Source organism: Hevea brasiliensis, chromosome 15, assembly GCF_030052815.1.
Source record: "Hevea brasiliensis isolate MT/VB/25A 57/8 chromosome 15, ASM3005281v1, whole genome shotgun sequence".
Taxonomy (NCBI): domain Eukaryota; kingdom Viridiplantae; phylum Streptophyta; class Magnoliopsida; order Malpighiales; family Euphorbiaceae; genus Hevea; species Hevea brasiliensis.
In genome coordinates this window covers 54,906,701-54,921,659 of record NC_079507.1, presented here as the reverse complement: position 1 = coordinate 54,921,659, position 14,959 = coordinate 54,906,701, and the positions used below count along the sequence as shown (strand labels likewise).

Below are 14,959 nucleotides of genomic sequence, written 5' to 3'. Positions count from 1 at the left end.
GGGGTTTGGATTAATTGAACTAAAAACTTGGACATGGACAAAAATTTGAGGGGGAAAAATAAGCTTTCTTCCATTAGGTAATTGGCATAAACTTGTTAATTAATCATCTATCCATGGTTGTCTGATTAGAACCCTTTACAAGAAACTTCAAAGTTAGGCACATTAGCACTTTAGTTGAAATCACCCTGAGTGAAACCGACAGACCATTTAACAAAATGAATATATGCAAAGGCCATAACCATAAATTCGTCGGGTAATGGATGTGCAATATACAAAACTTGATTTCGATCTGAACCCATAATGAATATTTTTTTTTAACTTGAATCCATCATTAAATTTAATTATATATTACTCAAATTTATCTTATTAGATTTTGATCGAATTAAATATCCGTAAAAATTTAATTCGTTGTCATCGTTACTCGGTGGAGGTGGATTTACACTTTTGTATAATGCTATTGATGTTGAAAAAATAAAAGATTTTATTATAATCTATGAACGGCTTAAATTTAAGTTTGCTTTGGTTGCTTATGTGGTTTTTTCTTTTTTTTTTTTTTTTTAAATTATCTATTTGCCTTAGTTTTTGTTTGGTTACTTAATTGTTCAATAAAAATTAAAAAAAAATAAATAATAGAAACAAAAGAGAAGAAAATCTATTTTCCATTATATTATTTAATTACTTTATTTAGATAAATTCTTACTATTATACCTTCATCATATAGCCTTTGCTATTTTTATGATGTTACAAGTATATTCATAACTTCAATTTTCATTTTTTTTTTACTTTCTTATTTTTCCACTGTTTATAATAAATTAGTAGAAATTTTTTTTGAAGATTTTAAGAGAAATTAAGAAATCTATTTTTTTTCTTCAATTCCTTTAACTTAATTTTTTGTTATGAGTAATCAATAAGCTTTATAATTGTAGATTTTGAGTTTTTATAATAAGTGATCAATAATAACTATTAAATTTTAGTAATTCATGAATAATATTTATAAAGCTAAAATATTAATAGCTTGAAATATCAATTTTCCTTATCATTATTTTTTAAAAAAATTTAAACATTTCTTATAATAAATGGGAATTCTTATTTAAATTCGATTCATTATGGATATAAAATATAAATATTTAAAACTCATATATTTAATCGGTGAATTACACCATATATCTTATGTCTGGAGTTCATATTAAACAGAATTTAAATAAAAAAATCTTAAAAAAATTACTTTTAAAAAACTACTATAAATATTATGTTTATTAAATATTTTAGGTAGCTAAGAGCATAAAAATTATAACTCTAAATTGATCAACTAAACATATATTATATTTGTTGTGGCATTTCTTTTAGAGATGACAAAAGTTTTTAAATCGGATTTGGCCTACCTTAAATCTAATTAATTTTCTTTAATTCTGATTTATGCGGAGTAGGGATCGAAAGACTTTTTTTTCTACCTTAAATTCCCGTAATCTACTCTTTATAGTAATATATTATTATTTTTTTATTAAAAAATATATTTATATATATATAAATATCATAATTTTACAAAAAATATAATTATTATAATTTTAGAAAAAATATAAATATATTGTTAATAAAATGTCTAAAACTTATATTTTTAATTATATTTTAGTTTTTAATAAAAAAAGGAAAATACAATTTTAATTGATAAGTTTTAATTTATTGATATTAAAATCACCTCTAAAATTATAAAATTTAAAATTCAAACTTTAATCTATAAAAACATAAGAAAAGCTTGGAAAAATAAGAAAAAAAATATTTTCAGATAAAAAATATAAAAAAATTATTATTTTAGTGTTTCTATAATTAAAATATATTAAATTAATTTTAACATTATCTAATTAATATATTTAAAATATATTTTTAACAATAATTATTTCAATAATAATATTTAATAGATTTTAAGATTAATACCAAAATCTATTATGACACGCGGCATCAAACTAGTAACATTAAAATCCAAACTTTACTATAGGAATTCACATGAGAATTTTAAATAAGGGTACGTTTATTGTAATTTTTATTTATATAAAATCGAGATTAATTATTTTTTAACTTAAATATTTATTATAGAATTTAATGTATAATTAATTAAAATATATACATGATTAAAATAATAAATATACTAATTATAAATAAATCTTCCTGTTAAATTTTGATTTAAAACTATAAAATTTATTTTTATATGTGAATCATTTTATAATACCTGTTTAATGTTAGGTTTTAATAGCAAAATTATTTTTCAAATAAAAAACATTACTTAATCCTACTTATATTTAATTTCAATGAAATATAAAATTTTATAAAAAAATAATTAATATATTTATTATTTACAAAAATAAAATAAATATATTTATAATAATAAATAAATAATTCGTTACCAATAAAACATATTAAAAATAATATATATAGTTAATCATATAAAGTCATCATAAATACTATTTAGCAAAAAAAAAATATGGTTAATAATTTTAATAATCAATACTTTTTAAATATTATCATTATTAATTTTTTATAAAATTCATCGTTAAATTTTTTATGATATTAAATAACTTTTAGCTATAACTATTTGTTATTAAATATTTAATAATTTTATTTTTTAATATTATAATAATTAATATAAATTAAAATTTTAATATTATTTTAATAATAATTCAACTTATATTAAAAAATATATTATAATTCTTAATATAGTAATTATATAATTGTAATCCTACAAGTATTATTAATTCATTAAAAATTATTTAGGTAGTTTAATAAAATTAAGCATATATATATATATATATATATAATTTTCTATTAATATTTTTCAACAATTTTAATTCTAAATTATAATAAATATATATATATATATATATAATTATAATTTAAAAAAAAATATGAGAGTTAAAATTCTATTTACAATAATACACCTATATAGTTAAGCATTAAAAAAAAATAAACTCTAATTTATTATGTGCTATATTCTTTTTTTAACAAATAATTACTCAATAAATTAGTATTTTATTAAAATTCTTTTTTACCAAACTCTAAATAAATTCATTATACCGTTAATTATTATAAGAGTTAATTAATTATTCATAATAATAATAATTATTATTATATTTATTTTTTTATTTTATATTAATTATTTATAATAATTATTATTATATTTATTTACTTAAATTGATTTATAATTAAAAATTACGTCAGAAAATTATCAGTAACAAATTATTTATATGTAAAATTATAATTTGATAACTATAATTACAATTATAATTATAATATAATTATAATTTAAATTTTAAAATTTTATATAACGTATTGATGATAAAAAAAATTTAAATAAACTATATATATATATATATATATATATATATATATATATATATATATATATCGAGAAACTGAATTGATATACGATTATAGTAATATTAGAATTCTTATTTCAATTTCATAATTTTTATAAATTAAGCTTACATTGTTTTAATTGATATTTTATTTATTTACTAGATATTAAAATTAAATTTAATGATAAAGAATAACTATCTATAAAACTTTAATCTAATGAAAGATATAAAATATCTTTAATTTAATAATATTTTATAATTTTTAATTTAATAAATATTTTATTTATGAAATTAATTAAACTAATATTAACGTTATTATTATTTTAATTTAAAGAATGAAATTTAACATTTAATACTTATACGTAAATTATAAAAACAATAATTAAAAATGAGTAGAGATAAAATAATAATAATAATTATTATTATTATTATTATAAGATAGGATTTTTAGCTAAAAATTATTTTTATTTTTATTATAAAATTTTATAAAATTTAACATTTTAAAATATTATAATTTAAAAAATGTTTATATTTAATGAATTATTTATTTTTTAATGAAGTGATTAATTTCATATAATATATGAAAAATTATTAAAAAAATTTCATAAAAAATTAAATTATAAATATAAATAACAAATATAAATAATCGTAGGCATATTAATTAAAAAACTAATATACTAATAAAAATAATTTTGGCAATGTCAAACAAACAGATGGATTATAACTTCATCTCATAATCAAAACCGGAATGATCGTAATAATAATTAAAAGAATTAAAAAAAAAAACTCATTATCCACTGATTTCCTTTTCAATCCTAAATCAAATAAATAAAATCTTAAGCATTTACAAACTGCTTCAGTCTATATATATATATATATATATATATATATATATATATATATATATATATATGGGTAAAAATAAAAAAAAAACCCTTCCTTTTTTGTTCCATAGAGGGAAAAAGTAAAAACTTTCCAACAACGAAAGAGAAGATCGAAGTGGGACTGTAGCTAAAAGAATCGAGCTTTCTGTTAGAAGCAGAACAAACATTGCTTATTCTGATTCTGATTCTGCGACAAGGGAAATTTAAAAAAAAAAAAAAAATGTCGTCGCCGGACATTGCGGGAATTTTGGAGAACTCGAGGGAGCTCGATCGGTTAAGGAAAGAGCAAGAGGAAGTGCTTTCGGAGATCAATAAGATGCACAAGAAGCTCCAAGCTAGTAAGTCTTTGATTTCAACTGCATTTTACCAATGTTTATGATCGAATGTGCTTTGTAATTTGATGTTTGGTTAGTCTGACGTTGATGGGTTTCTGTTTGATTAGTGAATGTTGATGTTTTTGGTTTTGGGGTATTTTGATGGGATTGTTGTGTTTCAGTTTGAAATTCAGGTTACGCTTTTTGTTTTCTTCATTGCAGGCTTGCGGGTGTTCATATTTTAGTAGTGAACCATGTAGGATTTTTCTAGTTGATCAAATTCATGAAAGTACCAATTTCTCAAAAAAGAAATTTCATTGTGAATTGTGGACCCATTGTCTCAACCGTAATTGATCAACCTGACTCTAAATTTTTAGCTACATTTATGATTAGGAAGAAGATTTGTGGTATCTTTCCCTAGTAAGTTTAATACAGCTAAAATGAATTAATCAAAGTTGTTAATTGGATGACTTTGTGAAGAGTTGGTTCTTTAAGCTGCAATTTTCTTTGCCCAGTAAATGCTTTTATTTAATATGTATTTGATTTAGGATTCAACACGCGATGGATGAAATGACTTAATATGATATGAGGATTGTTTTAGATGTTGCAATTTGGGTCTTTTTTTCAGAGGTCTTCATAGAGAAACTACTTTTAATGAAAATCAGTGTAGTCAAAAGCGCTTGCAAAAGCGCAGCAATAGATAAAAAAGTGCTTTTAGTGAAATGGGGGCTTTCTGCACTTAAAGCGCAAAAAAAAAAAAAAAAAAAAAGAAAAGCTCAGAGGACAAAAAGCCTCAACTTCAAGGTGAACGTTGGAAGATGTTGAGACTGATTTAGATGAACATTTTGATGGAAATGGATCTTATTTAGAGATGAGGATGAAAGTGTTGAGGATTTTGATAGGAACATCAAGCAAAGATCTCTTGGTTATGACTGAATTTAAATGCTAAAAACTTTTGGATGTTTGATAATTTTTTAAGGGTTTAAATTTTATATAAAGGATTGTATTTTCTTTGCATATTATATTAACTATTTTGAATAATTTTGCGCTTCCTTTAATGAAGGGAGTGCTTTTTTTGCGCTTTGCGCTTTAAGCAATGGGGTGATGCATCACTTTGAGTTCGCCTTATGCTTTTAACTACCTTGATGAAAACTCATTCTGTCAAACATTGTGCGTTAGGGAAACTAACTTATTGCACTTATGCGTATGAAGACAAAGACATCTCTCCTAATTAAGTACTTTCAAGCTCATTTTGTCATATATGCTTGTAATTACATATCCATGTTGGTTAATATAGTTTTGGGTGGTGAATCTTATGTAATCAGCCAAGATTGAGTGTTTCTTTTGTTAGCTTACTGTTCCTATCATATCCTGTATCATGAATTAAAGTTAATATACCTATAAAAAGATTTCGACATAATTGTGTGGACAACACTATATCGTGTTCCTGTTTAATCCCTCCCCTCATCCCACTGCAGTTGCTAACTGATTTGAGGCTGACAGAAAACTGTGCATTGCAAAAAGGAAGGCTATTGGTTTTAAAGTGTCCTTTATGTCAAGCAAAAGCTGCAACCTTATTAGGAAATTAACTAATGTAGAAACTAATAGTTTAATTGTTAAGTGAAATAACAAATGTTTGATCTCTGATTCTGTGTTTTGTCTTAAAATCCACAACTTGATGAGACAATCATGAGCCTCAAGCTTTATAGACTTATTCATCACCTTCATGAACCTTCAATGAGTGCTTGCTTGTGCTGGAGAATACATGGCATCTAACTGGCATGCGTTTTTACTCTATTTCTTTCTTCTTAGTAGATAGCCTACCTATGAACACTAGGATGCCAATTATGAAATATGCCTTTGTTATTGCATACTAATTTTGTTTCTTTTGCTTTCTTCTCCATCTTTTGCCAACCTATTACTATTTATTTATATTGACTCTTGACTCTTTGCATGTAAAATGCAGCTCCTGAGGTAGTTGAGAAGCCTGGTGATAATTCTTTGTCAAGGCTTAAAATTTTATATACTCAGGCCAAGGATCTTTCAGAAAATGAAGTAAAGTATGCCTATTAATGGACAGTAAAGCTGATAGCTTCTTTTAATTCCTCTCTCTCTCTCTCTCTCTCTCTCTCTCTCTCTCTATGGATGCTGAGTGTGGGCCTACTTTGTAAATTTCTATAAAAATGTGTGCAGTACTTGAATGATGAGTTCTGGTTGGATTCCATTGATCTATTGTAGATCTGAATGTGATTCAAATAGTTTTCACCAATCCATTGTTTTCTTATTGAGATGCAGTGTTTCCAACCAGTTGTTGAGTCAACTGGATCTTCTGCTTCCATCTGGGCCTCTAGCACAACAACGAAGGAGAATAGGTGTGGGCTACAAACTGTGACCTTAGCATACATTATGTACATATGAATATATTTATGTTTGCTTTTTCTCATCTGTTAGTTTTGTATAACACAGTCTGTCTTTGCTTGGTATGCTAGCTTTTCAACCTGTCATTTGATAGATGTGTAAATAAGTACAAAGAACGTGTATACATTCATAATTAAGTGGATGCTTCTGTCATTATTTACGATTGTTAAATAAATTGCAGAAGGTAGTGATCAGAAAAGGAAAAGAATGAAGAATGAGTCAGATATCTCAAGGCTTTCTCCTTCCATGAGAAATCAACTTGAAGCTTGTGCTAGTCTAAAGGGTGAACAGGTTCTCATGTCGCTCTTTGGTGTCCAGTCATTTTTCATTGCTGCTATATTGATTTAAGTGATGTTTTTCCTTGCATGAATAATTACAACTACAGTTCCATTTCACTCTTTCCCACTGAAAGGATTGGCTTGTTCTTCAGGTAGCAGCTAGGGTCACGGGTAACAATGCTGAAAAGGATGAGTGGTTCGTTGTAAAAGTGATGCAATTTGATAGGGAAACGAAAGAGTAAGTTTAACTTGTATACATGAGATGCTTCGGCTCTTTAGCTGGAGCATTGGTCATGGGAGATTTGTTTGTTAGCAGTACTGTGATTTTTATTTGCTGTTATATATTATCAGAGTGTGATTGCTCCAATGGGAAAGATATAGTTTCAGCTATTATGGCATTACCTGCATCAGCAAAGCACATGATAATATTTTGCATAATGAAATCGTTGAGAACTTTTCTACACTCTGTCTATCCTAATGCATCCTATGATGTGATGGCATTAATTGTTAATCATGCATTGTTGATGCTAGGCTAATGATGATCATGTTTAACTTTAGTTTTCAGGTAATACTATTATTTTTTTATCAACAATGTTGCAATTTTGCATCCTAATATGTCTAAGCAATCGCTATATATAGAATGCTAGACTAGCAAGTGTTAGCATTCTTGTGGTCTCTGTTGGTAGAAGTCTTTGTCAAGTGACCTTTCACCAAACATGGACTAGCTTCATTACAGTGAAAGAGATAATAACGTGTATGAGTTCTGAAAATGCTCAAATGGTGCTCAATAACAGATCCCAAAAACAAAAGTATTTTCTACCTGCTTGTCATTAAAAATCCTGGCTTTTCTGAGAGGGAAAATTTTGGGGGAAAAAAATCTCTGGAATAAAATTTTGAGTTGGAGCAAATACATATATAGATGTGACAAATATATTTTAAACCTTATTTCTCTGAGATATTTTGGTCACTGATTCTCAGGGCTTCATATATCTTATGTTTGCAAGTTTAAGTCAAGGTTGACTTTTTCTAGGCACTGTCCATAGTTCAAAGCTTTGGCTCATCAAGTGAAGGAATAGTGTTAGTAAGTGGATTATGGAGCATACCCTGAGTTGCTTGTTGGCATTTTCCCCCTCTGCCTGTTGATTAAATTGTTAATCTTTACTTTTTCAAAAAATGTGATGGGACTTAATATTGAGAGATTATTGCTTTAATAGGTCATTTAAAACAGAAGATTTCTCTATTAAGTTCTTCAACTTGATGTGCAGATTTGAAGTACTTGACGAGGAGCCAGGTGATGATGAAGAGGGTGGTGGCCAAAGGTATGTTTGTATAAGGATGCCTTTAAATTGCACATATTGACTTGATTATTCTTTGGTCTTTTCTCTGTTATTGAATCTTTGCTGTCTGCTCATTTCAAAACTTACCTTAAGCATGGTGGTACTTAACTGACAGGAATGATGTTTATTTTGGTCATTATTACTTTCAGAAAATACAAGCTGCCCATGTCATGTATTATACCTTTCCCCAAGAAAAATGATCCATCTAGTGCCCCTGATTTTCCTCCTGGAAGACATGTTTTGGCTGTTTATCCAGGAACAACAGCACTCTACAAGGCAACTGTTGTCAGTCCGCCACGCAAGGTGACTGTTCCGTTCCTCCTGTTTTGATAGATTATAAACAAAATATAGTGCTTGTACTTAGCTAATGGAATTTTATTCTTCAATTGTTTTGTCATCCAATTTTGAATATGTTTAACAACTCTGACTTGATACTAACTATTAGTTTTTACATTTTATTATGCATATTATTGGGGTGTGCTCAATCAACAAATTCTATATTTCCAGAGAAAGACAGACGAGTAAGTAACATGCCCGTTAGGTTTCATCCTTGGTTTGCTCTGTGGAAATTATTGCAGTATCCATTTTATTCCCTCTCTTATTCTGTGGATTGGTGGAACTTAAATAAAAAGGTTTTCTTGCTAATCATTTTATCCTATGACCTCCAAAAATGAAAAATGAATGATAAATTAGGCAGGAAGCATATTCTATATTGAATCTTCAAGTGAAAGAAATGGACATTGTAAATGATATATTCTTTTGATATAGTCCAAATGTGACCTAGAGGTCATGGGTTTAAGTCATGGAAACAGCCTCTCTGCAAAGCAAAGCATAGGAAGGCTACATACATCAACCCTCCCCAGGGCTCGCAAGTGTGGAATGCTTTGTGCGCTGGGTCACCATTGACATAGTCTGAACCAGAATTATGTAATGGTTATGTGATTTCCAAATGCTTTGTCTTCAACAGAATAAATTGTGGGACTTTTGACCCTCAGTCCTAGTTTCTGTTATTAATTCACCATTGTTGTATCATGTTCTTGTTTCTGTTGGACAGGTACCTGCTGGAGTTTGATGATGATGAGGAAGATGGTGCTTTGCCACAACGAGCAGTACCCTTTTACAATGTGGTTCCCTTGCCTGACGGACACCGTCAATGAATCCTTGTTTATAGTTGTGCATAATTAAAGTTGTTGTGTAGTGTTGTCCGCCAGACAATTCTCCCCTTCTTCCTTTCAACTAAAAGGGACACACTGATGTAGCAAACTCCTTCCTCATTTGAGCTATAAAAGTAGCCAAATTCAACTTGCTTGAAAATTAGGGAGTTGGGTTAGATTTTCTTCTTCCAAACTGCAAAATGAAAATTCAGGATTGCATAGAAAAATGGATTCAGAGAGACTGCAAGGGTGAAAATTATGCACAATCCATCCTCTGTAAATGATTGGCATTGTCAGTTTTCATTCTTTTTTAGGCAATCTAAGTGTGATGAGCTTGTCAAAGCTGGAAAAATTTTCAGGTCAAATGGTTGAACATTGATATCTTGGTACAATAGAACTTGACTACGAGTTCATTAAAGGTAGAAAAAAAACCACCTGTTATAACTGATGTGGCTGAGGAGAGTGGTACGATGTATTCCTATTGTAACTTAAAACAGGAGTAGATTTTGGTGCTTTTGCATGTCAAATGTCAGTGGTAACCAAAAAGAATAGGTTAAGAAGATGATATGATGGCCTAGATCAAAATATATGGAAGGTTGTTCTTCTGATTTATGTTGGTAAGGACGCTTTTTCAGCTGATGCTCTGGGTTTCCAAGGTTTTCTGATTCTGTTATCTTCTAAAAAAGTGGACTGCAAGGATCGTTGCTTCCGATGCCTTGGATTTTTTCCAGCAGTTAACATGCCTTGTTTGGAAAATGATCTCTTGTTTAGATTGGTTCAAATATGAGGAAACAGAGATCATTTGGTGATGCCACCCCTGGAGAGGCATGGCGGTGGCCCATTAATCTCTTATATGGCCTACGATAGCATCTCCAGTCTAATAGATGGCTCATGGAAGACATAGAACCTTATAGTGAGCAAGCAACAGCGGTTGGTTTAAAACGAACTGTGGGATACTGATATGGTGTTGAAGATGGCAACAGGGCATTCTTTCAGGATGACCATAGCAAAACCAATTGGTACCATGGCTGGCATGCCTGGTTTTACCTTTGCTGTGTGTAAGGGTGTAAATGAGCAAAGTTGCTTGCGAGTTACTCGAGGTTCAATTCAATTCGACTCATTTAAAAAGTGAGCTGAGCTCGAGCTCAATTTTTAAGTTTATTTAATAAACAAATCGAGTTCAAACTTCATAATATACCACTTGTTAAAGGTTGTAAGCTGGCTCGAGAGTGGATTTATTAAATAAACTCGTGAACAGACTCGTTTGTAAAAATATTTATATTAATTATTATATTTCATTATGTTATAAATATTTATTATTTTATTTATGAATGTTTAAAAAATAATATATTACTTAAAATTATGATATAATTATATGGTAGCTAATCAAAATTACGAAATTTAAACTTCTTATTCCTAAATCTAAAACTCACTTTGTAAATTAGTTGAATTATTCATGAATTGCTCGGGAGTTGGTCTATAAAAAGCTCAGCTTGGCTTGTTTAGATCTCATTTTCTAAATGAGCCAAGTTTCAGCTTATGGATATTTGGTTTGGGCTCAACACGAGTTAAACTCGAGCTTGGCTCAATTTCGAAAAAATTTTAACAATCCAAGTATAAACTTTTTAAAACTCAGCTCGGCAAGGATCATTTACACCCCCGTAGCTGGGTAATTGATGCATATACTTGCAGCAAGTTCAATAGAATAGCAGTCATTTCTTTAGGTTACAGAAGGCTACAGCTTGACGCATTTTTTATATCGAACTTCTAATTGAACCCGAAATCTTGCAACATGGCTGGAACTGGAATATGGTCACTCTAGTGTCAGAAAACGGCAACAGTAAGAGTAATTATTTAGTGCTCCAATGAGATCCCTTAGTTAATTCATGGCTAAGACTCTCTCATAAATACTTAAAGGTATGAAATGCACTCCAACTGGTGTATCTAAGAATTTCACCAAAAGGAACAACAAGAATGTCCTACTACCAGTCCAAGGATTAACTGAACCCAGAAATAGACTGAGAGCCAGTGTTATTGATATACTGGCAGCCTGGCTTATGAACTTGAGATTTAAACCAGAACAATTGAAAACACAAAAACTATCAAAAAGGAACAAACATGCCAACCAAGGCTAACATACTCTAGATATGAGGAAATGTTAATAGGGAACGGGATCATTTATTGCTCTTTCTTAATCTGATTTCTCAGATACAGTGGAAAATTCTCATGGTCATTTGACAATCATCCTGAGAACACAAATCAAATGCAACTTCAACCTAAAAACATGCAATTCTACTAACGCACTTTCAATACTAATATTCCAGTTCTTTAACCTGGTTATTCCACTTACTGTCTATGACACGCATAAGTAATTGGGATTGGAGGGTTGGCCAGTGAACCGTTCTGTGTATGATCAGCAACCCATTGATTTGCAGCCTGAGAGTAGTGCACACCATCCCAGCTTATAAAGATTGAAGGGTCTTTGCAAGAGGCACCATAGACTTCAGTATTGTTAACAGTTCCCTTATTCCCACACCATATGTGGTCAAAATTCACATGATAACCACAGCAAACCTTCAGTGGATCAGCTAATCCTGCAAATTATGACAGATACAAGATTATAAGAAACCAAGTAAAATCCTCTCAATTCCTTTTCCAAACAAAAAGCCACGCCACTACTTCATAACAAGAAGAAAATTGACTACAATTTTGGTTCAAACAAGAACAACAATGAAATTATAAACAAATCTTTCATGTTTCTGAGAGGTAATAGTCATATCTGCTGAATTTAAGGACATTTCCTTGCAAATGATTCTTATCAGTAGTCAAAATAGGCATCTTCTAACATCAGATAATCCCCAAAAAAAAAAAGTATAACATTTTCCAATCTTTTATGATAGCTTAAAATAAAGTTGTGGTGAATCTTGACAAATATCATAAATAAATTACCTAGATTCTTTGCATTGCTTATAAGTCCATACTTAGCAGAATATACATCCACATATGCAATTGCAGCTTCTGGAAGCTCTGCCCTTAGTTTAACAATTCTATCCTGAAGCTTGCTGTTAAACTCTACGGCCATCTCATTTTGTGCCTTGACGCAGCCATGCTCATCAAGATAACCAGAAGGCGGATTGGAGACATAGAAAAGATTCACTGGCAAGCAACCAATAGGGCCTGTGTTATGTATCCAAAATGCCCTCCCTCCTTGTTGATATATATTCTGAAACAAATACAAACATGCATATATCCACATATGCTATTTATCAAAGTTGCCTTATATGTGTAAAAACTAAAAACATGTTAAGCAACTACTCAAGCAATCATTATTAGCATAGGGCTACTTAGTACTTGGACTGCTGAGGCCAATTGGTTAACGATGTCTGGCAATGCTGCTCTAAGCTGATCAAAGCTCATCTTTCTAAACCCAACAGAAAGATCATTTTGACCAATATCAAAAGTGTAAAGAGCCTTAGCAAATTCCTCTGGTCTGGGGAGTTTTTCTGCCTCAGGGGTATTCTTCACTGAACATCAAAAAAAAAAAAAAAAGGAAGAATTTAACTAGTTACTGTATGTATCAAGATTTAGATTTGCGGTTAATAGCTAGTAAAGATAAGAACCTTCATGGTAGAGATCTCCAGTCCGTGACTTAAATTGGTTAAATTGCACAATCTGCATATCAAGAGAGAAAGGACTAATCCCATACTCAAATATGGTCTCATTCTGCCTCCTAATGGTTGATCCTCCTGTGGCAAAATTGGCTCCATGCCTATAATTTGTCCCAATGGAGTTCAGGTAGGCACTCAAGTATGGCAATTTCAACCTCTCAGCTACAAAAGTTACCAAGCCAATTAGAACTCACACATAGAAAGAGAGAGAAAGAAATACAGAGAGAAGAAAATTTTGAGTTACCTATGAAGTCTATGATGAGGCGGCCGTCAGAATCTCTACCAGCTGTTTTGTGAAAGAAAGCCTCACCATATGGTGCTCGAATTGGCTCAAACGCAGCAGATATGCCACCAGTGTCTGAATTTGAGTCCCCAAAGTTATAAATTGCCGGGAAGTCACATGGAGGCAAAGTATCACCCACTACACTCAAAACCCATGAAGCCATAAAGCCAGTGACCAACACTTCCCAATACCCCATTGTCACTGTTGCAGAAATGTAGCTCATTCTGGCAAGTCTGTGAAAGACCCAAAAAGAAAAAGGCTTGGTTAAGGACAAAGGGTGTCTATCTCCTTTTATAGATGTTGATGACGATGAGTCATGCGCCACCAATCTTAACCCTACTTCACAACTGCTAGCTAGCCAAGAAAAATCCACCAGTTTTTCTTTGTTTGATTTGGGTTTCTCTCCTGTTTTCCAGTATTCAAGATTGTTACATCACATTTTTGTTAGTCCTAGTAATAGTTTGTTGCTTGTTTCCTTTTCTTTGTTCTTCGCTGTAAACCACCAATACAGCACAAGAAGTGGACTAATAGTGGATATTGTTCTAAATAAACTATGGGACAAAATTAATATTTAGCCCCAACATTCTAAAGAAATTAATTAATTTTTTTTTAAATATATTATTTAATTTCTATTTTTAATTTTAAATTATTTAATATCTTCTATCAACTTTTTTGACTGGTTAAGTCAATTGAAAGAGAGAGAATAATTGTAATAAGAGATTAAATAATTAATAAATTTAAAATTATGTAATAATTATATTATTTAAATTATAAAAATTAAATAATTGAGTTGAAAAGAGAGATTAAGCAGTTACGGAATAAAAATTAAATAGATTGAATAGTATATTTTTTAAAATAAAAAAATTAAATAATTAATTTTATTAAAAAGTATAAATTATATAGTAATTTTCATTATATTCTTTTATATTATTTTTGTTATTTTTATTTATTATATTTAAATTTTTTTATTTAAAATTATTTATTGTATTTAAAAAAATAAAAAGTATTAATTATTTTTTGTAACACTCCTAATTTTTAAATTAATTATTTTATGGATAGATATTAATATTTTATTTTATTTAAATTTTAGAAAATTATTTGAAATTTTTCGAATTTTTGAAATTAGGTTCGATTTTTCTAAAATATAAAACTTTGATGATTTTTAAAAAAACTATTTAAAAACCATGTGACAAAACAAAAAATATATTTAGACTCAATGAATTTTTCTGAGTTTTCTGAAATTCTTTTCGAAATTTTTGGACCTCATTTTTTGTTC

The 14,959-nt window shown here is 29.2% G+C and overlaps 2 protein-coding genes across 3 annotated transcripts; one reads left to right on the top strand and one right to left on the bottom strand.

Moving 5' to 3' along the window:
- The first annotated feature begins 4,240 nt into the window (after window positions 1–4,240).
- LOC110656570 (SAGA-associated factor 29 homolog A) lies at window positions 4,241–9,892 on the top strand. 2 transcript variants are annotated; one of them, XM_021813414.2, is made up of 9 exons: window positions 4,244–4,569; window positions 6,512–6,605; window positions 6,841–6,917; window positions 7,145–7,254; window positions 7,394–7,479; window positions 8,507–8,560; window positions 8,728–8,881; window positions 9,086–9,099; window positions 9,633–9,892. In XM_021813414.2, exons 1-9 carry the CDS (start codon window positions 4,452–4,454, stop codon window positions 9,733–9,735), a joined length of 810 nt encoding a protein of 269 aa, XP_021669106.2. In that variant the 5' UTR covers window positions 4,244–4,451; the 3' UTR covers window positions 9,736–9,892. The 2 variants fall into 2 exon arrangements, with proteins under 2 accessions (XP_057991926.1, XP_021669106.2); XM_058135943.1 differs by lacking the exon at window positions 9,086–9,099 and having other exon boundaries at window positions 4,241–4,569.
- A 1,988-nt stretch (window positions 9,893–11,880) lies between these two features.
- Window positions 11,881–14,222, bottom strand: LOC110656571 (GDSL esterase/lipase At5g14450). Its single transcript, XM_021813415.2, has 5 exons — window positions 13,645–14,222; window positions 13,353–13,562; window positions 13,084–13,256; window positions 12,682–12,955; window positions 11,881–12,326 (listed from the first exon to the last, which is right to left on the bottom strand). The coding sequence occupies exons 1-5, from the start codon at window positions 13,904–13,906 to the stop codon at window positions 12,079–12,081; spliced, it is 1,167 nt and encodes a 388-aa protein (XP_021669107.1). The 5' UTR covers window positions 13,907–14,222; the 3' UTR covers window positions 11,881–12,078.
- Window positions 14,223–14,959: the final 737 nt, after the last annotated feature.